General features: G+C 42.1%; 2 protein-coding genes across 3 annotated transcripts in view; both read right to left on the bottom strand.

Moving 5' to 3' along the window:
- Positions 1–3,242, bottom strand: part of kcnh2b (potassium voltage-gated channel, subfamily H (eag-related), member 2b) — a 266,411-nt gene extending 263,169 nt beyond the window's left edge. For both annotated transcript variants that reach the window (XM_079361028.1, XM_079361027.1), the window contains exon 1: positions 1,852–3,242. In XM_079361028.1, coding sequence (XP_079217154.1) covers positions 1,852–1,927 — 76 coding nt within the window. In that variant the 5' untranslated portion in view covers positions 1,928–3,242. The remainder of the gene's footprint in view (positions 1–1,851) is intronic.
- Positions 3,243–6,750: 3,508 nt separating this feature from the next.
- Positions 6,751–27,559, bottom strand: part of sspo (SCO-spondin) — an 80,691-nt gene continuing 59,882 nt past the window's right edge. Inside the window, exons 107-117 of the mRNA XM_079361640.1 lie at positions 27,309–27,479; positions 27,039–27,166; positions 26,785–26,933; positions 25,477–25,523; positions 24,611–24,775; positions 23,504–23,703; positions 22,360–22,455; positions 16,683–16,743; positions 15,628–15,758; positions 10,257–10,407; positions 6,751–7,244 (exon numbers count right to left, since the gene is read on the bottom strand). Of these exons, the coding sequence (XP_079217766.1) occupies positions 7,222–7,244; positions 10,257–10,407; positions 15,628–15,758; positions 16,683–16,743; positions 22,360–22,455; positions 23,504–23,703; positions 24,611–24,775; positions 25,477–25,523; positions 26,785–26,933; positions 27,039–27,166; positions 27,309–27,479 (1,322 nt within the window). The 3' untranslated portion in view covers positions 6,751–7,221. The remainder of the gene's footprint in view (positions 7,245–10,256; positions 10,408–15,627; positions 15,759–16,682; positions 16,744–22,359; positions 22,456–23,503; positions 23,704–24,610; positions 24,776–25,476; positions 25,524–26,784; positions 26,934–27,038; positions 27,167–27,308; positions 27,480–27,559) is intronic.

Here is a 27,559-nt window from a genome sequence, read left to right on the forward strand (position 1 = left end):
AAACCTTACTACGGATAATGCGTATCATTCATAGAACCAAAACAGATATGTTACAACAAAAATAAACATTGTGTGCAAGGAGACACATGAGCCAATCACAACTATTTTTTTTTTTGTACCAGGCTGAAAGCATCTTAATTTATGCTGTAAAAACTAAAAGCTACTGGACTTACATGAAACAGCACAATGTTCTCAAATTTGCAGTAAAGAAACATTTCTAACACAGGACACGGAGACTCAGCAGAATATGTTCACTTGAGCAGCGTTTTCCAGTCTTATCAGCTTGGTAAAATAAGACTATAGGATTCGTGTCCATCACTGAAACTCAGACGTCAAAGGATGTACTTGATTGCACTCAGTAGTTGAGTCATTTTTTACAGCACCAAACTGGTCTTATAACACTACACAGCCGGGCCAAAATGGAGCAAGATGTAATTTTCTATTCCAGAGCAGCCTTGTGAACTGAGCCATAGAGCATATGGTGGACTCAAAAAAAGGAGGCAGAATGCGAGCCCTAAAAAAAGGTATTTCAAGGAGTCAGCTCTCATCGACACATTTATCTCATCCACTCCTATGGGGAGAGAAGCTGACATTTTAATTATTGAAAAAACTTTTTTTAATTCTCCAATAAATGTCAACTGCATCAGTTTAACTGTCAAATAGTGAACTTTAAAAAATGTTATCAGTACACTTATTTCTCCTCACACAGTTACACTATCACAATCCTCGGCCTCTTCATCAGCCCTCAGGTGAAGCACTGAGGTGAAACCGGCTGTTGGAAGTCTGGTCACACATTCAGAGATGGGAAAAAAACAAAACATGAATGATTTGCATCAAAGTTAACACCACCACAGGGAGGCAAGAATGCATGAATGCATGAATGTATTTTGAAAAATAGGCAGCTTCAAATTTCATGCCCCTGGGCGCCATGAAAAATTCAGGAGCTTGGATTTATAGTTTGTTTTGTAATTCAGTGAAGTTTAATTGATGGGATATATGTTTTTTTTTCTTCCAAAGCAAAAAACAAAACAAAACATATGGTTTATGCCCAAAAGTATATTTGAATATTTATTTCTGGGATGTCCAATAGTTCCCAACAAAAACCTTTTGAAAAACATTGGCTGCACAAAAGATATTACACTACAAGTAGAAAGCACCCAAGTGTATTATTTCTTGCAGATTGCTTTTTTTCTAACCAAACAGTCAGTGCAAGAACAGCATGAGCCCCTTTTTTGTTTGACGGAAAAAAAACATGACAGGATTTGTAGAATTGAAACAAAGCGTAATCTGATTTTTTTTTTTTTTTTTTACAAGTTTAGTTTTGAATGGCTTTTCAGCAAAGTCTAAATAAGAATCCTTCATTGATGGCAGAAGTCTTTCCCTGCAGCAGCTGGGATCACATTCCCAATTAACAGACTTCAGATCTGCACAAGCTGTTCACGTTGTGATCAGAATTGGATGTGGTGGGGGGAAAGAGCCCTCCACATTTACTCGCAGTAGGCGATATGTTTAAGTGTAAGTTACACATTTCAAAAGGAAGTTGCTGTTTTATTTTAGTGTGGGGTTGATTTCTGTTTCACTTTCCTCCAATTATCACACATGTTCTTGCCTCAGTTCAGTGTGACTCGTCAAAGCTATTAACCATGCATCAGCAAACATCATTACTGTGGCTAAATCAGGAAAACAAAATGTCAACTGAGAGCGAACATCATTACAATGCCATTTTCAAACAGCTTCTTTCGCCTCCAACACAGTAACACAAGTTGGCCTTAATAAGTGAAAACATCCCAATAAAAAAGTTGCATGCTAACATCAATTATGTCAGGTAAGGTTTCTAAACAATGATCTTACTTTGACTGTCGAACTTCCTGATGATGGTGTCCAGGAAGGTGTTCTGCGGAGCCACATGGCCCCTCCGGACCGGCATCTTCGCTTCGGTTGCTCCTGGACTTTGACAGACTCAGCAGGACTTTTAATATCACTCCGGAGCTCCAGACCTCACAGCCGAGCGCACGATGCTCACTGCGCTCCCTGCATGGAGATCAACCTCTGACAGGTTGTGCGGGGATAATCCGGGTGGCAAAGTTTTCCCAAGTCGTTCAGAGAGATGAAAAGGCGTGTTGTGGATCTCCAGGGGAAAACGTTGAGTGGAGAGTTCTGGAAAGGAGGCGAGCTGTACGCACGACAGAACTGAGCCGTTTCCAGTCTCCTCTTTCCAGGCTGAGAGGAGCGATGGAGTATGTTTCTGTGCCCCGAGGGGAGGGCAGCCTGTCAGGTGATATTTCTTCCTGGTCTCACACTCGCTGGAGCACAACAGACCTCTCATCCTGCACTGCAGACGACTCCAGTGAGGCGGACAGGGAGAGCTTTCCGACGAGCGTCGTTGGAGCCATAGTTGGGGTGCTGATCTGCGCGTTTGTTATTTGTTTCTCATTCCAGCAGCTCTCTCTGCCTCTGGGAGAGTCTGTGTTTCACTGTGGAGAGATGAGATACAGTGATGGTTCAAATGAAAACAGCAGAGCGCAGATCAGATGCTTCAGTCGTCCTAGATGCGTGTTTTTGGAGGTGTTCTCTGTATCTCTCCTCCTCCTCGCTGTGCGCTCTGCCGGATGACTTCAGCTCCACCAGCTTCTAGCTGCGCCTCTTTTAACCCTTTGCTCATCAGAAGCTCAACTGCTCACTACTTATGGAAGAACTCCATGCGCCCAAATTTCCTTCTGACCCAAAAGGATAATTTAATTTAAACCTGATGGCCCAACAGTGTGGACTCATAAATGCAGAAAAACTAGTATGAGTGTCAGAAATTAAGAAATATATTATTTTGATAAACACGATGACACTAAGCCAATGCACCGCCTTCAAAAAGTCAAACCAGTATAACCCAAATGAATCAAATCGGAACATGCATTCTTCTGCACCACACACCTCCTCTTAAAAAGCTCCTGTCTTGCTGTCAGGAAGAGATCATCTGAGGCATGCAGTGTTCTGATGTATGCAAAAAAAAAAATGTCACCTCCATCACTCACATATTTACCTGCACGGAGGTGAAGCGCCTTTCTTCACTTGGTGAAGAATTAAAGTTGATCCAGAATCAGAGAATCGGAGGTGAATATTCGCAGGAGATGCTGTTGTCATGCTGTTTCAGGGTTGGATGGGGATTCACCACTCAGACTGCTCAGCTACGTCACACCGCCGGGGTTCCCCCCTTCCGTCATGCTGGGGATGACGCCTTCATGGACTGTCGGAAATTGTGCTTTACAACTTTGTTCATCATATTGCTAATGGATGTATCTTGTGATACATGAGAGACACATTGAGAGCTTGAACAAGTCAGATCTAAATCTCTGAATATATGGCTACCAAATTAAAAAGAATTGTACTAAATTGTAAAAAAATAAACAAAATTTGACGTTTTGGCCATATGATAAAAAAAAAAACACGTCATATGGCAGACTATGCTATCTTAAATATACTGCAAATCCACAAGTCAGGTGACATGGCTTAGCTGGCAAGCTGGATCAACTTTCACTTGAAGTTATATTATTTTTATTTTATTTAGATTGACAAATTAAAATAGAATAATATTCACCTGGTAGATCACTACTGTATTATGATGTTGCTGGGCCCAATCTTAAAATGACGTGTTGACAGTATTAATGATCAAAGTGACTGTGGTAGTCGATTAGGTAGTTCATTTGCATTCTTCTGAAAAGCTCTTTCCTTGCTTAGAAGTTGTGTCTTGGCCCTTTTAATGGTAGCAAAGGAAAACATTCACAAAACACTGCAGCATATGCAGTTCTTAATGGATATCAGGGGCAGTATCGAGACACATCCTAAACTAATAGATGATAATCAAGACCATAATGTTGTGATTCGGCAGGCCAGCAGGAAAGCGAAAAAGTGTCTAGCTGTTATTAAGTGAAAAAGAGAATTCATGTGCAACACAAAGTTGTCCTTTATCCAACTGCATTTTAAGGCACCAGCAGATAAAGCTCACCTCCTGCACGTCAAACAGCCTCCAACTCTCTCCGAGTCCCCTTTAATCCACACGCACAACATCTACATCTATCTGAGGGCTGTAAGAGAGTTGGATTTCCTTATTTTTACATTTATGTCCGGTTCAGGCCTGAAGCCACATTGTTGCTCTGAATGCATTGATCATAATGACCTGCACAGCAGCTTGGATGCGTTCACAAATCAGTGCTTTAATGATTGCTCAGACATGATGAATGGATGCCTTGAAGTTAGCTTGGACAAGGCATGAGGAGTTGTCGATCAAAATAGGATGTTTTGGTACGAATTAAAAAGTTACATCAGGCAGGCTTTACTACAGCTGCTCAGAGTCAGAGGAGGCGTGCTGCTCTGTCATCCTCTCACGACTCCCTTATTTAGGCAAGATAAAAGAGAGGGAGGAGGGGAGGAGCACACAGAGGAGACAAGGATAGATTACATAGATCCTAACCTGTCAAACTCTTCTCCCTTACAGATAGATACAGGGATGCTTAAGTAGTTCCTAATGTCTTTTTTTTAGTTTGCACATTAATGAAAATAAGTGTCGCAGGTGCAGGCAGAAAACAGGGAGGAAGGACCCAATTGGAGGTAAAAAGTTTAATTAAACAAAAGGTAACAAACAAAACTCACTTTAAAAAAATCCAGGGAGCAGAGGAAACAAACAACAGGCTACAGACTGACGACACACGACACTCAACAAACTACAATGAATTTACACAGAGGGTAACAAAGACAGAGACGAAATAGGTCATGAGACACAGGTGAGACGAATCAGGGTAATCAACAAGGCGGGAAACAATAGGAGCACAGAACACAAGACCAGAGGCCTATACCACGAAGCGAGTTCAACATATCCAGGGTCTCTTTGGGTTATCTGGCTTGACAAACCTTGACATACGAGATCGTGATTATCAGTCCTACGATGACGGTTATCAACCTGATCTGTCGACCCGTTAGCGTCATTTAACCTATCACAATCTTCACCGCGCCTGCCGCCACGAGAGTGCCATATCTACAAACATTACATTTACAAAAACTACAAACTATATTAACAATATAAATAAGATAAGACAAACAAGCTCCCAAGAGACACAGCTGCAGTAACAAATGCAGAAAGGACAAAAAAAACTGCTGCTTATATTTGTCCCATCGTTAGTTCACCTTAGAACTGACTATAATAACTTGTTTCTTTTCTTCATTCTCTGTTGAAGGATATCAATGAAACATAATCAATAACTAAACGGACTATATTCTAATATAAAATCATGCGGGACACAAAGTGTCCTCCACCCTCTCCATCATCTCTGGGAGCTCCACCATCTAAAGATCTGATTGGTCAGTGGGCGGGGATTTTCAAAGTTTGATCTCTTATCTCCAACATAACCTGCTCCGGAGCAGGTTAGGTGTGCAGCATAAGTTACCGTGGTGATATACCCAGGTAAAAAGTAATCGATCCTCTAAGGACTGAATACCCAGGGTTAACCCTGAAGTTACCTCGCTAAGCTCAAATCCTGCTTCGTAGTATAGGCCTCAGAACAGTGAGGACAAATACAAAGAAAAACCTGAGACTGAAAACACAACCTAAACAAGATATGACAAAATGAAACACTAAAGACTAGACTTGAAACACTAAATTAAGAACCTTACAACACAACACAGGAAATGAACTTACAGGCAACACAGGGAAACACTAAAGACCAAAGTAAACACAAGACTATAGGAAACATTAAAACACACAAGCTAAACAATCAACACTAGGAAACATAAACACAGAACACTAAGGAAAGAATGAAAACTAAAACGAGACGAAACACCGAACCAAACCATGACATCTGTTTTGAAAGTCTTTGCTTTTCACAAATCCATTAAAAGCTACACCTTCTATTGACCATCTTTTCTTTTTTAATGAAGTAAAAGTTCAGCAGTCATTCAAACTGTGCCAGATAAAAAGTGGAACCTTTTCAGGGGAAACATTGTTACATCTGCAACTTTATTGAATCCATACAAGAATTACGTTTTGGAGGGACAACCAAATAACTGAGTGACTTAACTGGATAATGCAAACATAAAAGTCATGTGAAACAACATTATAATACAGATATGTATGATCAGTGGGGATTTTTAGTCTAATGGTGCCTAGCTGGGGGGCCCTCCAATCAGCTTTCATCACCATGATGTCTGCCAGTGCCCACGCTTACTCTTCTCTTTTTTCCTGTTTTTTTTCCTCTCCAGTAGATGGATAATCCCTCTTTATTTTTTCTTTCTGTGTTGTCCAATGAAAAACAGCAATAATGCATGCAACGCTGCAGAGCAACAGGAGTGAGTGCTGTTGTTTTGGGCCACTGCTTTGGTATAAGTTTGTGAGTCATCAGGGGGCCCCCTACTGGTCTGGAGCCCCAACATGGTGCCTGCCTTGTCTAATGACAAGCAGTACCTCTGGTGGGAAATAATTAAGAGGGTTGATGTTTCGCCACATTCAGTTGGTCACTGTGTTTGCTGTGTAAAAATACATCATGAAAATCTAAAGATGAGTCAGGTAATTATCAAAAAAAAGGATGTAGACTGCTGAAAAAAATTGACGGTCATGAAAATAAACTTATTCAACTGGTTATGACTGAAGCAAATAAAATAAAAAAAATAAGTAGCCAATGTGTATATATGTTATGCAGTGTAACTGTTGAGATAAAATGAATACAATAAAATGTTGGAATGTAGAATAAGGCAGCCTAACATCATCTCTGTTTGTTGAGTCTTTTTATTCAAACAATTACTTTAACTCTTCCTTTAAACAGCTGCTGGTACAAACCTTTTCTTTAAACATACAAAGTAAACTGTTCTGATCCATATAGATATTACTTTGATTGTATAACAGGTCCTTTAATGTAACTATAAATATACACAAGAAAGCTGTACAGACTGAAGAATAAACAACTCTTTAGAACAGTACTATTCGCAGAAGTATCCAGTCATTTGATGACTAAAGACTAAAGATGTGTACATCCACAGGACTCTCTCGTTTTACTCGTCCGTCCATTCTTTGGTCTGTCCGTCCCAAACCTCCCCATCCATCACCCAGCTGGGCTTTCAGCGCCGAGCTCTTCCTTTGATCAGTGTTCATCCTGCTTTCACTCGCTCTTGTGCCACACACGTTCAGATTCACACTCACACTCTCACATGCGCTCAGCGCACCGACCCACTCAACATACTTGCTCAGCGTCTGGACAGGTCACCACCTGTGAGGGAGAGAAAACAGTGAGACTGATGGAATCGTAACTTCTCGGTCGGCATGAATCAAGAAGAAAAATGCTTCCGCTGCAGGAGAAAAGATAAGAGAGCGATTCCCTCTAAAGCAACGCTAACAGCAGGAATTGAGATATTCTTGTACAAACGATTGTTTATATTGGAACAGAATAAAAGGAATATAATTAAAAGTCATAAATGCATGTACAGAATGGTGCACAAGATGTCACTTGTCCGGTCCACTCCAGTCTTGTGTTTGTTTGTTTGTATAGATAGCATTGGATGAAACATGAGAGAGCATGCAGGATTAGATTATATGTGTTATTGTGAGTGTTTATGTGAGACACCAAACACTATCCAAGATTGATTGCTGTATTGACCAAATCCATCAGACGAGATGTCCGCATGGTTGTAGTGCTGAAGGCGAATATGAGCTGGGGGGATGTTCTGTGTGTCCTGTGTGGCTCCATCCAATTAACTAACGCAATCAGCCATGTTGATGAATGGATTAGCATATAATTGCTTCAGAGGTGGGATCCTTGATTGAATTATTCATGGTGAGAAAAGGAAAACGTATGTTTTACTCAGATTAGACTGTATGTGCGCGTGTGGATCCGTGTAAATGTATGAATGTCAATAACTGCGTGTGTGCATGTCTGTGTGAGCCTTAATGGAAAGTGACAAAGACATTGTACGAAGAGGAACAGACACGCTAACAGGTAATTAGAAGTAAACTGAAAATAAATTTGATTCACAATCAAACCGACGAACTGAACAAAGTCCTACATGAACCTGCTGCACTGTATTTCAGTGGGTTTCCGCATCATTGGAGATACATAACAAGCAGCACGCTGACGTGACCAGAATGACCACAGTCCTGTTTGAACACCTGCTGTGACATCACTGACTGGCGTGTGGCATCAAGCGTAAAGGGTGCAGCTTAAAAGAAAGCAGTGTGCCGTTTGTAAAAAGTCGATAGCTGAAGCAGTGCTTGGGTAGGTACATGGCTGATTCAGATCTTTCAAATGTCGGACACATAGGAAAAAACGAGTTTCCGAGTTGTAAAATGAACATCTGCTCGAGTCAGAACAAAAACTTAGAACTTAGAACTTAGAGCCCAACTTACAGACTTGACGTCAGAATCGTCATCACATTCGTTAATGTTTGCAAACTTTTTTTTATTTACGTATTGCACATCTAGTTTTTGCTCAGCTTTAACTCATAATAGTTACATTTCACTGATCTACTTTGTAGCACACATCATTTGGACTTTGCGAACTGAAATCATGTGAACAATAAAATCGGAAGAACGAGTTCTCAACTCGGGAACTTGGCCCACCCGAGCAGCACATGAATGCAGCAATATCATCCCCCTTTTCCACCTTTTCAAACAATCCCCCTGTGGTCTAAATAAAACATCTTTTTTTCTGTGCATTGGTCCAAATATAACATGAATCCAGCAGCAGAGGAGGTTTGTGACCCTGTAGAAACCAGCTCTCTCAGAACGCTCTGTTTTGGTGTGTGTGTCTCTTTAAATGACCTCGTATACATCACTCCTGTGCTAACGAGAATATAAATCGCGGACCTGTGCAAAAGTTTTGCTCTGGGCTGGGGGTGGAGTCCATGTGTTGAGATACATTTTAACTTGAATCCCACTGTGACATCACAAGGAGAGCTGTCAGACTTATTTAGACCACAAAGTGGATTTTTCACAACATGCCTCCTTTAAAGCTCACATATCAAATACTGTTACCAGAGCTCCTTAAGCCCAAGCTTCGAGCTGTGATTATACTCACACTTGTTAAGGTTAGACCAATACTGTACACAAATCCAGTTATTTTCCAGTATGAGACTGATCAATGTCTTTTGGTTTAATCGTGTAATTTAGGTTACAAAGGCAGTTTATAGCAGTGCAGAAAAATGAGGTGTTCAGAGATAGAAGATAGTTTATAATTGTACAGCATAGGCTGTCTAAGAAATGTGTTTAGGGCCTGCTGTTTTGAAGCCTTCAGACAGTTATTTTCCCCCTCACCATCTTGGGCTTGTGTCAGTCAGAAATGAAAGGATTTGGAGCAGAGGATGAAATCACCTCTGTGTGCATACACCTCCATCCCAGGCGAGAGGAAACACATCACATACGTCAATCAAATGTAACAGTGCCGTTTCATATACTGGACTGTATCATCTCTAACTTTTAATGGGAGCATATTTTGTCTAAAATTATGTTGTGTTGCTTAGAGACCTGAAAGTAGTGATTAAGACCACAAATAGGAAAACGATTACAGAGGTAATATATTAACAGAGAAGTGGGCTTACTTTGCTGGCACTCTCACTTAAACAATCTTTTTTTGCCTCAGGGACAAATCTGCATTGGTGCCTAATACAGTGATTATATTGTGAGCTTCTTTCCATTGGGTGAAGCCCACAGAATATGGGCAGTGATTTCTGTCACTGGTCCTGGCTGCATGTGATTCCACTGACATGTTGGCAGGTTTCCCAGCTTCACACTAACACAAAAGACCGTTATTCACAGTGCCGTGATGGTAACTGATAAGATCAATGACACTATCTGAAAATCAGCAGCAGAGCGCTGAATGACTTATATACACATTTCTGTCTTTAAACTGTCCAATGTTTACACTCCAAACCTCTAACTACAGCGAGGGTATTAAGTTAAGGGCAGGGAAATGATGAGAATTGTGTTTTAAATTATGTAGCAATACTTAAAGATTGTGAACATGTTACTTTCTAAAATGTCATTATAGTTGTAACGCAGTTATTCTGTGAGAAACTTCGGTCAAAGACATCTTTTAATACTATTTGTACCAGATTTCTTTAGTTGTGACATGCCAAGAACATCCATGTCATTTCTGTGTGTCTGTGGGGAGCCTGAAGTGTGTGAACATGTGTCCCCTGCAGACATTTTTTACATTTATTTAAATTCTGCATTCTCACAATGACATGTGGGATGCACATGCAAATCCTCCCTGCCACACTCATTATACCTTGGCAGCTGGTGCACTCGCAGCTGTGTATGACAGGCAGGACGACGGGCTCGCTCTCTCCGCTCTCACACCGCAGGCTGAGGAAACGGACCGGGTTGTCAGGGTCCAAACGGTAACTGCAGCACTCGCACACAGACTGGAGGTAGGGCTCCTGTAAAAGAAAAGAGGGAGGATGAGAAAGAGGTGAAAGAAAAGCCGGAGGGATAAGGTGAACCAAGCCAATTAGGAGAGTGGAATATGTTGGGTAGGTGGTGAAATTCGAGGAGAGGAGGTTGTGAGAGAAAATATGAGAGAAGGGGAAAACAGATGGAGGAGGAGGAGGAGGCAGGGAGAGAAATCAGAAACCTGAAACATAAAATTAAACTATAATATGAAACAGTATGAACAGCAGTGGACACTACTGAATATAAAAAGGTTCTCAATGCACAGAAACATCAACGGTACATTTACAAACTCTGGAATAAACAGATTACTTGGGGTGAATCTGAAAACACACCATCTCAGACGACACTATCATATAAAAATTAACCAAATAACAAAGTTGAATAACAGCTGAAAAAACAGTCTGGCATTTAGAAGCTAATGACCTCTTATGTTTGACCAGACAGTAAATATGACATTTACTCGTCATTTTGACAGAAAAACTCTAAAGTAAGCACAACCTCAGTACGTGGACCGTGAACCATGCTACCGTCGAAAGACATTTGACACCAACAAACAACTTGATGACAAGCTTTTTTCAGTCAGCACCGAAGCCGATCCAAGCCAGGCTGAGGAGGAGAATGTTAGCCAGGAGGCTGGCATTAACGCCGCCGATCCAACACATAGCTTAGGATATTATTCAATCTGTGGAGGACGGTCACTGAGGCTTTCAGGGGCCCCGTCGTCACTGTGGGCGGGCCTGGCTTTATTTGTAAAGAAACTAAGTTGATGGCATGCATAGAGGCTTCGAGCCGTGACTAATTTGCAATAACTGTCCCAGGCTAGGCATCAGGATGAAATGAAAATCAGTATCATTGGGAATAAATTAAATCAATTAGTGCAACTTAAAAACCCTTGATTATCAACACAGAGAACAGCCGCTAAATAAAACTCAATTGGGAGATTTTAAAGGCCAACTGTGATCATTTGATTGAGGAGACACATTGTCTCTCCACTTCATAAATCCTGATTCAACATTAACTCCTCCTTCAGCTCGTTTGGCTTCTGTTGAAGACTCTCGTTGAAATCGGTGATACATGTGTACAATTAAGACCCTTTTAAAATTTGATTTTAATCATCCGTGTGCCTTCACAGGTGCTTTTGTAGATCTCTGGGAGTGGTCTGTGTTTCTCTCCTTCCTTATTATGAGGTAGTCTATCATGTTTACGAGCTAGCCGCTAACGTTGTCTGAGTGCTGCTTTGGGCTGACCAGTTAGCTTTCAGCATGCTTATCAGCCCATTCACACAAACAAAGCCATTGGCTGCAGCTGGAAGCTCTGGGCTGGCAAAACTCTTTATGGACTACTCCACGCATCAACGGCTGTTAATCTAAGTATCTTGGAGGGACCTTCTCACGATGTGGCCCTGTTACACCGGTCCTCTTTTTACCCCTAATGAGTCAATTTAATATTTATGACACAAGTGCCAGTCACTCAGACGTAATGAAAAATAACCTAGAAAGCTATAACCACATTCAGGCATAGATTTAAAAATCAGTTTCATACTTGTACTTTTTTCCCCACTCTTGAAAGACAAATGCCCGGCCTTGGTGATTTGCATGATAGAAGGCCGTTTCTCCAGTTTTTTTTTTCTATGTGTCCAATTAGTCCAGGCAAAGAGCCGAGAAGGAGAATGTGGAAAAGCACAATGGATGGTTGCTGAGAATGATAGATTATAGGAGGAAAAGGAGGTGGGAGGAAGGAAGGGGTCCAGAATCAGAAACTCAACGCACCTTCAACTACTAAATTGCAGGTGCTAGTCCTTTGAACGTGGAGAAGTCCGCACCGTGTGTGTTCGTGTGTCTGTGTGCACGTGTGGTAAAGAGTACGTCATGTGTGAATTTATTCCTGCGGCTTCCAGTCTTTAGCTAATCAATGAAAAGGGAACCAGTTAGCATCCCTAGTTGCCACAGTAGCAGGAGGTAATGACACATTTGGCTGAGCGGATGTTTATTTTAACTAATCTGATTGGCTGCGTTTTAACCGGGGAGATGTGTTGATGCCAAAGAAGATGAAAGTCACCATGGCGATGAAGTAAGAAGCTTGCTGTCTTATGAGGATAAAAAGACAACATGTGGAAAGCAGAAGAAAAAAAAACCTCTCCCATGTGACCCCTGTACCAGACTCAAATTGAGAACATCTATATTTAGATCAGTGGTGACTCAGCTGCTGAATTATGTATTGTTGTTTACCTGGCTTCATGTCATCTATGTGGAAGGGTTCTAACTGTAACCACAGTTGACACACGTCAGATACTGTTAGCTGATACCTACAGGTGTGTTGACGGTCTTCATTTAACAAGGAAAAAATGTAATTACGGCAGGTTAAAAAGCAACACGTTGGACCTCGTTTTGCTCCGGAAAGATCATCTTAACACACTGATCCCAGAGGGCTGAATACCAGGCAGGGTTAAAGGGTTTAGTGTGGTAGGCTGAGCCTCAAACCTGGGCTTTCACCTCCTCAAGGAATCTCTCTTTAAAACCTGACAAGATAACTGGAGCCGAACGAAGGAGATCTTTAATAGCGGTGGCAATCACCACCTCAATACGATATTATCAGGATACAATACGACAAGACCTGCATATTATGGTCCACTAAATAAAAGTTAATTAATAACTTTTATTGTCAAATTAAAAAGGAATGCTCAGTCTATTTATCTTACTTTAGTTTTTTTTTACTTCTACACAATGGGAGTCGAGCCCACAGACGAACCAACTCTGTTATCAAAGTGAAACCCTGCAAAAGGCTGCACGCCCCTCACAATCTGAACTGCTGATGTGTCAATGCAGATCAAATTGAACTGAACACAAATGCGTACAGATGACTGTCGGTGTCAGTCATTTTTTTAATGATGCAACTTATCCTAAACCCCTTCAGCAATAACACATTAAAAAGGCATAACTGCTATTAATATAATAAAAAAATATTGATTCTTGGCTGCCATGGGACGATATATTACAGCCACAGAAAATATCACATTACTATCCTGTATCGATTTTTTCTGAATGGTTTTATGTAGGAAACCTTAATGAAACATACTTTAATTAATGAATTACTGTTATGCGCTCCACAACACAGCATGGGGGAAATTTAAATTCATTCACTTCGCGATGCAGATATCTGACCCCTCCTCATTGTCACTCTTACTGTTTCTGGTTTGCATCGGTTAGTGACAATGAAATACAAAATTACACTTTTGTTAGATAGTTGATTTGATCAAATCAACTATCAAATACCTGGTAATAACGCTTCAAATGATCTGTATCAGGTAACGCTCTGCAATGAGCTGTTGTCATGTTTAATGAGGCATCAGGTATAATAAGTATATGATAATAAAAAGGTCAATAATGAGAAGTTTGCCCTCATCATATTCAGGCCTGGCTCTGGAACAAAATGACTTGGGGCGCATCTGAGATTAATGAGGGGTTGCAGCTACAGTGACAGGCAACAGCAATGAAAAATAGCGTAGGATACGGGGTCCCGGCCCACATGTGGTCCCTAGTGAACCACCAGGTCACATGCACCTGTCATGACTGTCAGATCATGGACGTAATAAACACACGTAGTTACTTACTTAGTTTAAAAAAAAAAAACTTTTTTTTTTTTTGCATCCATCATTTGAGGGTGCAGAAATATCAAATAAGGTTACAATACATCTTTTTATACCCTTGTAGTACAACCAGACCTGGTCATATTTCTTACCACATATATACTTAAAATCTGCTTAATTACAATGACCTGTTGACGAATGCAGGTGGTTAATAACACACAGTCCATTTTCGTGCACAAAGAACAAACACAGAGCGTGAATGGGAACGTCTGCGTTGACAAGATGACGGTTGAGTTTTAGATTTGATCGAGCCTTCTCAAACTCACTTCATAACTCATGCATCAGGATGAGATTATTATGACGCTAAGTGTGAAGACTGTGATGACAAAAGGAAGTGGATTTGTTCACATTTGAAGGCAAACAAAGCACAGGCTTATGACTGTAGTCTGGAAGATAAATCAAGCTGAAGGAATATCGCATAAGCTCCTGACAGTGGGAGATACCGTAAATTCCGGACTATAAGCCGCTACTTTTTTCTCACACTTCGAGCACTGCGGCTTCTACTCCGGTGCGGCTAATGCATGGATTTTTTATGGGGGACAATGAGCTTCTGCCGCAAAAACATTTGACTTCGTCACGTCGGATCTTAATATCAGTCATTTTGCGCTTCATGCACGCACCCTCATCATGGAAAACACACGGAGAAATACATATGATGCAGCTTTCAAGTTAAAGGCGATCGACCTGGCTGTCAAAGAAGCTAACAGAGCTGCTGCACGTTAAGATGACACTGACAGCGACAACAGAGACTGAGGAAGTGAGTAATGAAGTCATTCTGAGGCAGTGAATGGATGGACTTTTTCTTGTGAAATATATTACGGTCATCTTTTTCATCAGCCGTGTTACAGACACCGTCGGCTAGGCTTCGTATTGTAACGGTTCATGTTGTAAAGTCAGTAGTTGATAATGTGTTCATAATTCCGATTATGTGGAGAGTCAGTGAATGCACCAGCGAGAACGTGTCCGACTGGCTGTATGAGAGAACGCTGGGGGAGAGAGTTGGATTGTTACGGCAAGTTATGGTTTTGTTCTCCGCTGTAAACGGCGTGGTCACGGCCGACAGTGATCGGGTTATTAAAAGTTATTATTTGAACGCTCTCGTCGTCCTTTAACGTCCGTACGGACGCTACAGTATTTGCGGATGTTACCGGTAGCCTACGTCTGTGTAAATAGCTCTTGTTATAGCGTGGACACCTGCGGCTTATAATCAAGTGCGGCTTATATATGTACAAATACATTTATTTACTTATTTTTAGCCTGTGCGGCTTATATCCAGGTGCGCTCAATAGTACGGAATTTACGGTACATTTCTCTTTATGGTCAAACACAAGTGTGTAAATATGTCATCTGTATAACCATCAGATTGGCTCTTCTCTCTTTTGGTCCACTTTGCAGCCTGAATGGATTTTAACTGTGTTCATAATTGTCTCCCGCATCCATCTGAATCCTCTCAATGTCGCCTGTTGAATCAGTAAGTCCTTCACCGTGCGTGTGTATGTGTGTGTGTGTGTGTGTGTGTGTGTGTGTGTGTGTGTGTGTGTGGAAGTCTTCATTGCCTTACCTCCAGGATTACATCAGTCCTGGACAGACAGCGTCCCCTGCAGAAGCTGACCTCCACATTGTCAAGCCGACAGTCTCCCTTGGTGATGTTCCTGACCTGCAGGTAGCGACGACACTCTGGCACAGGCTCGCCTGACAGAGACACAGAGCGGAGTGAGAGGAGGAAGGGAGGAAAACGAGATAGGACAGAGTGAAAGGATGATTCAGAGGGCAGAGAAATGGAGACTATGAGAAACCAGAAGCAAAAAAAAAAAAAGGATTTTGTCTGAAAGACAAAAGCAGAGAAGGAGAGCAGCTTCCAGAGTGCACAGTGACATTGCCATGCTCCCTGGCAGCATGTGACATTTCTTCCACTGGGAGAAAGATTAAAGCCCCAATGTAGGTTAAGTATAATGTTATCTCTCACTAATTGAGCACTGCAGTCTTTTGCTTTTAGCGTCCTATATAACGAACTATAGAACATTCAAATCGAATGAAGTGCTTCAGGACGTCATGAAATAGAACAAAAGAGACTGTGAGGTTTTTATTTCAGGTAGTAGGCCATTTGTTGTACATTATAATAGATAAAAACATATTGTACGGCATCTATTTTTGACTGAATTTTCTGCATGTGTCTCTTTTCACACATGCATTAATGAGAAATTCTAGAAAAGTTCAGACAGGCTGCCTACGAGTTGCTCATATGAGCGCCTCACAGTGGGAAGTTTTGTAATAAAGCAGTTTCATTACGTGCACAAAGCTCAACGGGTCGAGTGCCGGTCGTACAGTAGGATACGAACGTAGAATACTTCACTCCCCCTTGTTAATTCATTCCCTGGAATCTAACCCTAACCCTGCTTTAGGGCATCTCAGCAGTGCTCAGGAAGTGAACTGGCACCTCTCCAGCTACGAGGCCAAGCCCCAGATTTGTTCCATACCTTGAAGTGAACCGGTTCCCCTCAGGTTCCCAACCCAAGTCTTTACAGACTGAGCACCTGCAGCCCCATTTGTCACATTACAGGAGGAACATTTTCACCACATCAGTGCATGTGTAAAGAGAGCTTCTGTTAAACTAACCAGGAAACTGCTTTCGACAGATCGGACAGCAGCTGCCGGGCTCCTCCACCTTGACCTCCCCCTGAAACAGAGGTGACATAGATAACATGAGTTGCCTGTTTCGAATTCCGGTTGTCAGTCTTAATGAAAACAGACAGGTGCATGACACGAGAAGTGATGAACTGAAACATCACATACAGTAACATCTAATGTCAAGTGAACAGCCACAGTCATTTTATTAGACAGTTTTCCTTGGAGATAAGCCCTCCGGAAAACATGTCATACACATGTCGCAAACACAATATGTACACTCCACCTCTCTGTTGGAAAAGACAAAAGTACCCAATGCTTCAAAAGAAGAAGACAGAAAACCCATGACATGTGGGAAAGTAGCCTACAGGTCCGAATCCGACCTGGGGCCCTCCGCCTCGAGGGCCGCAGCCTCTGCAAACGTGTAAAACAAAGTAACCGCCGGGCCACCGCTGCATTGCCATTAGGCAGGTGGCACTCTCACTTTGGTGGTGGGAATAGTGTTACAAAAAAGGAAGAGGTAATCACAGACAGGTGAGCAGCCTGCCATGAGAAGCTGTACAGTTTTTGACCGTCGCCACAAAATATATCGTGAATGGCATTTAGCCTGGTAATTGTTATTTGCATTAAATTGAGTGTACATAAACGACCGGAGAGCTTGTGAAATATGTGATTCGGATCAACCCGTTTGAGGCTACAGATTGAGTAATTGCCACGTAACACATACATGACACTATCAGCCTCTCAGTGGCTCAAAATGATTGGCAAAACAAAGCCACTGCAGAGACAACAGTGCAGAGAGAGGTAGTGCTAACATGTTAACATTAATGTGTAATATGTCAGAGATGGTTAATATTCATGAGGTCGAGAAGGAGGAGGAGGATAATCATGATACAGTATGGGGATGTTTAAATTATTGAACCTAATATTAAAAAAATACTCTCATGTACATTTACTGTGCATTTTTTGGTTCCAGAGTCATTTCAAATTGACTGACACGCTGAGACTGTTCAGAGTTCATCAGAGTGACAGTCTGGGAGAAGAAGCTGCTCTTGAGTCTTGAGGTTGAGGGGAGCAGTTTGAACAGTTTGTGACCGGGGTGTGAGGAGTCTGCAGTGATGCTCCCTGCCTGTTTCCTAACCCTGGACTAGGAGAAGTTTATCAGATGCATACTCTTTACAAATCTATATCACAGCGTACAATCCCTGAAGTTAATAAAGAGATTATTTCTTCTTGGACCCTAAACATCTGAACTACATGTTGATATAATAGCTGTTGAGATGTTTAACTATCTCAACATTCGGGATGTAAAGATTAACAGTGAGGCAGATCAAAATCAATTCAAAGATGACAAGATATGCATCGGCACTGTGAAAAATTAATCGCAGTAACATGGTGAGTGTCAGCAGCTGTACAACAGAGGCGGTTGGTTGTGACAAGCAGACGTTATCATGGCAGCTGCAGAGGCCAAACATTACTAACAAGCATGTTTGCAGCCTCGCTTGCCCAAAGAGAGCCAAAGAGATTGTGAGTGGTGTTTTCGTGAAAAAAAAAAAAATCTCTTTTTCAATCATAATTTGTCTACAGTCTCATTTTGTTAAATATATCGTGAGAGAATCGAATCGTGAACTCAGTATGGTGAGTTGAGTGAATCATTACATCCTTACTCGACACGGTGCAGAAACACAACCACCAGCATTTCCGGCCAGAGTCATGCAATAACAAAACTGTTTCAAAAAAGGACATGTCAAGAACAGGAGAACATCTGAATTGACGTTGTAAACAAAAATATAAATAAGAAGCGCAGATGGCCTAGTGGTTATGTTGTACAGAGGAGATAGTCCTCACAGCAGCCCTTTCCTGCATGTCGTCCTCTACTCTTTCCTCCCAACATTTCCTGTCACTCTTCAGCTGTTCTGTCCAATTAAGGCAAAAAGGCCACAAAAATTACTTAAAAAAGGAACATCAGTCCAAGTTATCATTAATTAGAGTACATTTTCAGGAGAGTAAAGGGGTTCAGAGGCAGACGATCAAACTAGCTTAACAGAAAAGGAAAAGAGCAGGAATTAAAAGAGCAAAAAGTCACATTTAGACCAAAAATAGTGAGTCAGTGATGTCAGGACACAAAGGACATAGACAGAGAGCAGCAAGTTACTGAGGCAGAGAGATCCAGAACAGTCCAGAGACGAGCAGTGTGTCCCGTGGTGTTCCTGTCTGAGAATAGCTGCTGCTAGCATGCAAAGTCTAAAACACACACACACACACACACTTTCCCCAACTATTCATCCTGCGGACTTGTCCTCCCACTCCTCGCACTGCCACCAGCTTTCCCTCAGGGGTGCAGCGAGCCCACTCACTAAAGAGTGGGAGGTCACGAAAAGGACCATTTTGAAGTCCTTTAAGCGAAGATGCTGTATGTGTCTGAGTGTAATGCAGCAGGAGGTGAGAAACAGGTGAGAAATGCAGAATCCTGGTTAATTAAAAAGGAAGGGTAGGTGTCCCGGAAAGTAAAGGTGTGCTGTTAACGTGCTGTGAGATCAAAATCAGAGACTATAAACAAGTCTGGTGCAAAACAGGAAGTAAAAGGAGTCTGTGATTGACAAGAAAACATTGCTTTTATCACCAGAAATATTGGCTCCTGGATAAGAACATCGGCATGTTAAGAGGATTGGTTTGTTTTAACAAACAAACATATACTCTTAAATGTTAGCAGGGTCCTAAATATGAAGATACACTGTCAGGAGAGGGGACACAGAGTGTCCCACGACCTTTTGATATTGTCCAGGATGAAGAGTGCCTTCACTGACGGTAACTTTGTGCAGCTGCGGGAGGTGAGGGATTAAAGATGGCAAGCAGTGCATTGGCGTAAAGACCAGTGTACACCACAGGTGAACACTCGGTAGACTGTCTGCTGTGTGGAGCTTACTGTGCAATCAACCTCTCCTCTAAAGTCCTGGATGTCAGCAGAACTTATTTTTACCCTGGCCTTTATTCATTGCCGGTGTGCTAAAGATATAAATTTAGCTCACTGTGTCAAGGATGATGCAGACTTTCTCCTGTGACTTTTCTTAACTTCATCACTGTGGAGTGCACCTGTTTTCTTCTCCTCCATTGTGTAACCTTTTATTCAAGTGGCTATATTTGTCCTTCTTGAATAACTGGTATCTACTGTGGCTATATAGCTTGTTTAGCTATTGACCCAAGTAGAGGAGAGGTAAAAACTTGTCTGGTTTGTTTTCCGTTTCCACTTCATGTATATTCTAGTCAGAGACATTTTTCCTCCTTTCTTGCCTTTATCAAAACAAAGTGCTACAGTGCAGACACAGCCACCTTTAAAACTAAAAACAACATTATTTCTGGAAAAACGTGCTCTCCCTCTGATTTTTTGACTGTTGAAGGATGGAAATGGAAATCCCAGTCATTGAGCACATGCATTATTGACACTAAGCTCAAACTCTCCTGCATGATGACCAGCTGCTAACCACTCACCGACCATACACTGTCAATATTAATGGAGGAAGCCTGAATGACATCACCTCCTGTATCTGTTCCTGCAGGGGGCTCCGGAGGCTCATTAGCAGCCATGCTGGACATTTTCAGCCAATCCAACGACAGGCTGAAAGCTGGAGTGGGTTTTAATTCTCTTAACAAACAGTTACATAAAGCCTTACCATGGATAACATGTATCATATGAATAAAAACAGAGCCGTTTTAACCCGGCCCCTTACAGTAGGGGCCCGAGATGACAATGACTAATCAGACCTATTTGGTTTTTTTGTATCAGGCTGTAAACACATTCATGACTTCGGGGGTTCTTTGGACCCAGCCTCAAACGGACACTCGACAGACTGTATGATTTTCTGCATCAGCTTCATTTGTCAACAACAGGGTTTGCTGCTTGCTGTAGACCCACGACTGAACAGAGTGTGCAAGACGAACGCAGGAGCCTTTTTTCAACATTAGTCTATAGAAAGAACAAACTCTAAATACATTTCATATTACCAGTACAGAATTGTTGGTTTGTGGTTTTGCACAGTTTTTTTTAAGAAAAAGTTCTTGCAGAGCTCTGGTTTCCGTTGTGCTATTTGCAGCTAAAGATCAGTACTTAACCACGTCTGTCTGCATTCTGAACCCACACCAGACAACTGCCCTTATTAAAAGTGATCAGAAATTAAACACCTTCAACTAACAATATAAAAGCTGTCAGAAATAATCAATATTATATTTAACCTGTTTAATCTTCTTCAGACAAACTTTCACCTGGAACTATAATCAGCTTGTCACATCATTAGTGCGAGGGCCGTTTCTAGTCCCACACCGCCTTCTCTAATCCTCCTTTAGGGCAGCTGTGTGCTGTATTTCACCAGACGAGGAAGTAACATGTGCTTAAAGTTGACAAAGTTTGAGTCCTACCCCCTATAAAAAAACTATGAATGATCTTTATCATTTCGAAAGAAAGACAGAGCAATGAAGATCGTTCATGACTGCACTGTCGGCAGCGAAAGATTACAGGTGTTTCCCCAACACATCTGAATTCACATTTTATCCAAGTAATAGGGTACATGTTGTGGTTCAAGAAAAGATCTCAGTGTCATGTCAGAGATCGAATGCAATAGAAGTTGCCACTATTTAACATACAGTATAATGGGGACAAGTATAAGGTGGAGTCACAGACAGATTAATCAGTCGGCCGAAAATATCGGACGATATTAACATATCAAGGTTCTATCAGTATCGGCTAATTTTATCACAGATATGAGCCGATATTAGATGATTTATTCACCGGTCGAAAAACATTTTATTTGAGTTTCATTTTACTAAACTAGTGTGTTTATTGTTAAACTAGCATGCCTCTTCAAGCAGTCACCAGCAAAGGGAGCTATATGGATTACAAAGAGCATGATCCACTTTGACTGTCAATCTGTGATGTATGTGCATGCACAGTCACATGCTGTTTAGCGACCATCTTCATTTGATAAACAGTATTTTCCAGGGATGTAAACAGTGTGCGAAACACACAGGGTCTAGTGGGGTCAGAGAACCCCTGATTGATACTTAACCCCCCCTAAAAGCCTCAACAGCAACATTTCAGGGAGTCTCTGGGGGAAAAAAAGTCACCTGCAATTGACTTTATACCCTGCAGTGGACCAGAGAGGAAGAGAGAGAGAGAGAGAAAGAGAGAGAGAGAGAAAGAGAGAGAGATGTCCGCTGTTAGGTCTTTGAATGCTAAGTGTAAACTATGTCTTTTTCCATTTTGTGCAGCTGCTTGCTGCAGCGCTCTCTTGGGTTTATGGCATCTTGACAAGAAATCTCCCCACACGCAGGTCCCGGACCGGAACATCTTCAAACAGACATTCGGTTGTCTTGCACAAAGCCACCATAGACACTCGGTGCAGGTCTGTCATAAAAATGATCCCGACCAGAAACTAGTCCACCTGTTTAAATAAGTATCCAAATGAATGCATTCTTGTATCTGATGAACACACACAACGTTAATAAAAACACTGGATCATAGTTGTTGTTTTGTTTTTTCAGAAAAGGTATAAATTGGAGCATAAAACTGATCACAATGCAAGAAAATAAATGTTAGGTGTCCAAAATCTTCCGGACCCTCCATAACCTGTTGGTGAACATTAATAAACTAAGTGTCAGTGTGTGTGTGTCTCACCTCATCACAGTGAAGTGGAGGACATCTTAACTGGCACAATTTTTTCCCGTTCACACAGCGGCATGACAGACAGCCTTCATCCCACTCCGATCCTGCCTGTCACAGAGACACACACAGGGAACAAAACCAAACTAACTCACTTTGACTTTCTACCAAAATGCAGGCTAAATGACGCTGCGTCAAAAGCTTGTTAGACTCTCCTTCATGTAAATCTGGGTATACACTCAGGATCCATTTAGTTGTGAATCCAAATGAAAAGCTTGTGGTTACAGGTAATGTGGGGCTTTCCTGATGCTGTAATTACTACAACACATAATACATACTTACATTACACAGCCTTAATTGTGTGAGTGTGTTGGCAATGGGAATCATCAACAAGAATCGTTTTTTAGCCATATAAAAGCACCCACTTCGAGTGCTGTCGTGGCTTACATTAGGCACAAGAGTCACGACGTGGTTGATTAGAAAACCCAAGAGGGTCTATAAATTGACATCAGTCGTCAATATCTGACAGACGCACACAGCAGAAACAGAGTAGACAGAAAAAAAGGAAGAATGAGACATAAAATGAATGACTGAAAATGTTAGAGGCTGGTGGGAGAAAAAAAAGAAAAAGTGATGGAGAAAATGAGCAGTAAAACATTAATCCTCTAAATAGGGAGATGAGGGAATAGTGAAAGAGAAAGCAGATGTAAAGGAGGGAAAAGAAAGAAACAGAGGATGAAAGAGAAAGCCCTAAAGATCAAGAAGAGTGGATCTGACCTCTTTGTCAGTTTATGATTAATTCTTATAATCCTATAATATCTCCACCATCATAAATTATTCCTGGCAGGCTAGCCCTGTTGCGGTCCCAGTGCCGGTTTTCTACGGCACGACATACATAATTGATGAAGCCGAGGACTGGAGAGCGATTGTGGTGTAATGTTGCCCTGGGGCATGTCACTCATCTTCTAATGGGCCCTTCTTTATAAGTAAATAACACAATGGGAGTGAATGGGAGGGAACGTAAACCCCCCCCAATGGTAAAGTTCATACACGCGACACAATAAGGCGCGCACAAAAGAAACAAGCGGAATTAAATTAGCCGGATAGCAGATGGCTGTTTACTTTGGGTTAAAGCCAGTGTGCTTGTGTGTTTGAGTACCTCTCGCATGATGCCCTGTACATGGCAGGGGCAGAGAGCTGGGATGACACACTCTCCCTCCTGGTTTCGATAAAGCCCTTCCTGACACACGCAGCCTTCAATGGAGTGGCTGCAGTTGACGGGAGAGGAGTAAATGTCCTCGCAGCTCCTCTCGCACAGCGGGAACGCGCTCCTCCTCCACTGCTCGCCAGCAGGACACGCTGCAAAAAAAGAGGAGAGGGGGAAAGGATGGAGACGAGGGAAAAAGAGTGAATATAAGATAAAAGATGAGGCAAGAGGGAAAAGGGACATTGAAAAAAAGGAGACTTTAATAAGGAGTTGTTTTGGGAAGGGGTGCAGCTGACGTTAAAGATATGCATTCAGATGTAGTATTATGTAGAATGATGGATGTTATTTGTAATGCCTTCCTGATATACTACTATAAACTTCATTTTTTCTTAATCTGTTTTTCTTGTGTTTCGACCTCTTCGAATCTTTTGGAGGTCGTCGGTGGGATTCTCACTATTGTTCTGTCTTTGCTTTTCCTGTGTCTCGCTCTGATTGTCCCAGCGCTCCTGGATGCCGCCAGCCTCACCACCATCCGGAACGCTCACTTCAGGTCACCGTTTGCAACCACTCGGTTATCCTTTTTTCCCCCCGTGATTCTTCTAATTTCCTTCCGCTATACAGAGACTGTTTTCCCCCCGTTTACATTCATAGCCTGCAATAAACGTTTTGAACCTTTCACTTTTGGGTTTCAGGACAGCGAAACCGTCACACACGTTGTCCAATGAGGACAAACAACGCCGAATTCAAAACTGAGCAAACCTCAAATTGTCTGCAACAGCAGCAGTTCTTAAATCAGCTGGTGAAACAGTCAGGGATTAGGAATGAGTTTACCTCGGTCTAAACACGGGGTCCAGGGTTGAGTCAGCGGTCGTCATAAATATGTGCAAATCTTTTAGTTTGAAATGGATATGTGGCAAAAGTTGAGTCTGAAAAGCTAAACAACAGTAACTAAGGGTGAGATGACTAAACTAAACTGTCACTACTAGAAGCTGCAGCGGTCACAGTGTCGATTAATATCACAGTTAATATGTGTTTCTTATTACTTCATGTGTCTCTCACCACAGTCAGGGGCCGTGCAGGTCGTTGTGCGGTGGTCAGGGCCCTCACATTGGGCCCCCTCATACTGACTGGGCTGCAGGATGATTCTGCTGGAGCGCTGTCTCCCCGTCCCGCAGCTTGCGGAGCACTGACTCCACGGAGACCAGCTGGACCACTCACAGTCCACTGCAGGAGACGAGGACGGGAGAAGAACATGAATACTTTAAGGTGTTGAAGTGGTCGGGTTGACTTTCATAATCCTGAAGCATATAACAGAATCATGGTGATCTACTACTACTACTACCACTACCCAAAATGATGATCAAAGGAGGCAACACTCCTTGAACCCTCCAGTCAACATTCTCCCTGTAAGAGTCATTGCTTCCCAAATTTCTACTATTGAGGTATTGAGTAAACAGTTTTTGTTGTTAAGAACTACAGCCAGAATGAAAAACGCCTTGTACAAAATAACTCTATGAAACACTTCTCTGAGTGGAACAAAGAAATGCCCTGCAACAGAGGATGACTGATAAAAACCTCGGATGGAGTAACAAACACGTTCAATCTATTTCCAGCGTTTAGGAGGATGCACTTTATGATGCTCTGCTCTCTCTCTCTCTCTCTCTCTCTCCCCCTGCTAGTTTGAGATGGGATCATGTGTTTGCGAAACAAAAACCCCAGTAGTGGCCTTTGTATGCTGTGACTGATGTGACTGTCGCTCAGTTATTTGAGCCAACTGTTGCAGCAGCTGTTACTGACTATAGATAGGTTGACATGTCTATCATCGTCCTGATAGTTCAACCAAAGATGACTGTTGCCGGAGGTTTTTATTGCTGAAAGAGGGATGCCCCACGACGTACAAACAGTTGTGACGCCGTCTCACTCACCATCACAGCGCTCAGAGGTACAGTGGAACGCTCCCCGTCGGCACACGCTGGAGGAAGTAAGAAGAAGAGAACAAGGGGAGTGAGGTTAAAATATCTGATCTCTGAGGCACCAAACCCAGCCATCATGTAACACAGCCTCGCCAGTCACACAATATTATCTGACTATAAAACCTCAGGGAGAGCGAGAAAACAACCTACGACATGTCTGCTGCAAGCCAGACTATCTGTTACACTCTACATGATGATGATGGTGTTGGCTTTATAGATCGACTGGAGCAATGAAACTAAACTCTGCAGAGGCTCACCGATTATTTAAGGGGAATATGAAGCATCAAAATATTGTGGTTCAATTACTCGAGGTACCTATATTATTAAATATCTCAGATAATTAAGCCTAACCCTTCTTGAAAGCATTACTGCCATGCTCACTGTCATTTTTGTAACTTTATTCGGTGTTGGGCTTGTACTTTGAAATCAGGAAACTTAAATATATACAGTATTTATTCCGTAGATCTATGGTTTGTGATACAAGCTCCAACCACATATGTCTCGTCTGTGCTGTTATACCTATCAAAAAATAAAGCATAAATGAAGTTTGGAGGTTTAAAGAAGAAGAAGAAGAGAAGAAGATCACATGAAGAAGACTTCTGGTTGAAAAGTTGCAATGAATTAAAAACTTTTGTTGGCCTTTGAGCATGTGTGCAGGTCTCATCTTCTTCCTTGGATGGATGGGTACACAACGTGTCTGACTTTATCAATGTTCATGATTAACTTGTAACCCCTAGACCTAACGACGTTTATTGTGATGTGAACCCGGCCCGGGTTCGCGTCCAGCCTGTGGCTCATTTCACGCATGTCTCTCCCCACTCTCTCTCACCTGATTTCCGCCTCGATCCACTTTCCTCTCTATAATAAAAGGCATAAAGGCCAAAAATAAAAATCTAAAAAAAAAAAAGTCACTTGGGGGTAGATCAGTAACCTCTACCCCCACGTGAGTGACACTCCCACAGCTTAGTGTTTGTTCGGCCCTCTGAGTCTGCCTTTTCACTCTAAACAACTGTGTAGAATAGTGTGAGCAGACACAGCTCATTTACATATTTAAAGCTACAGACACAGAAACAGCCTGTTCTGAGCAGGGCTGACATAGAGGGCTTTATAGGTATGATCAAATACAGGACCAGAGTGGATTTAGAACAAGACACTACACATACAGTTTTGGGGAGACTTTTTAAAGCGAGTAGAAATGTGAAGTAACTCGTGACCTCTAAACCAGGGAGTGACTAAGTGAAAGCAGGTTAAGAGTATAACCATGTGTTGCAAAGGTGGTGAACAGCCGTCCCCGGTGGCAGCAGAGCTTCTGTGTCCTCACTGATGTTCCATCTTCGGTAACCAGCTGGCAGGGACAGGGGCGAGCACGGACACTCATCATGGGAGACACAGGAGCCGTCATGGAACACCTAAAAGGAACACAATGAGAGCACATATCAAGGATTATATATAACGCTTTCAGTTCTCTCCAACTAATCACACATGCACACACACACAAACCCAAATGTCCTGACCTGTCTTAGAGGGCAAGTGCACCCAGGGGTGCAGGGTCCGGGCAAACACTGGGTATGGGGCCACAGGTCCTGACAGCTGAATGGACAGGAACCTGAACAGTTACTATACACCTGTCCACTGGAACACTCTGCAAAACACAGAAGAAAAACAAAACATAATCAATTCATTGACATCTCATTGATACAAGTTATTCAAATTAAAGGAAAACTGTTTGCAATGGCACAACTGCTCCACCAAGAAATGTGATGTGTGTGTGTGTGTTGCGTTACCAGGCATGCAGCTGTTGGTATTGCAGACAGTGTGTTGTTCAAGTGGTCCAACACAGCCTGCCCCACCAGGCTCTGACTCTCTGAGGACTGTCTTGTTCCGCATTGATGCCCCACCTCCACATGTGGTGCTGCATTCACTCCAGGGAGACCACTCGCTAAGGAGGCATCCCACTGGAGAAAGACAGGGAATTGGAGGATAAAAACAAAGACCTTTAAGTAGTACACTGCCCTTTTCACACTAAACTACTATG

Source organism: Symphodus melops (genome assembly GCF_947650265.1).
Source record: "Symphodus melops genome assembly, chromosome: 14".
NCBI classification, from domain to species: domain Eukaryota; kingdom Metazoa; phylum Chordata; class Actinopteri; order Labriformes; family Labridae; genus Symphodus; species Symphodus melops.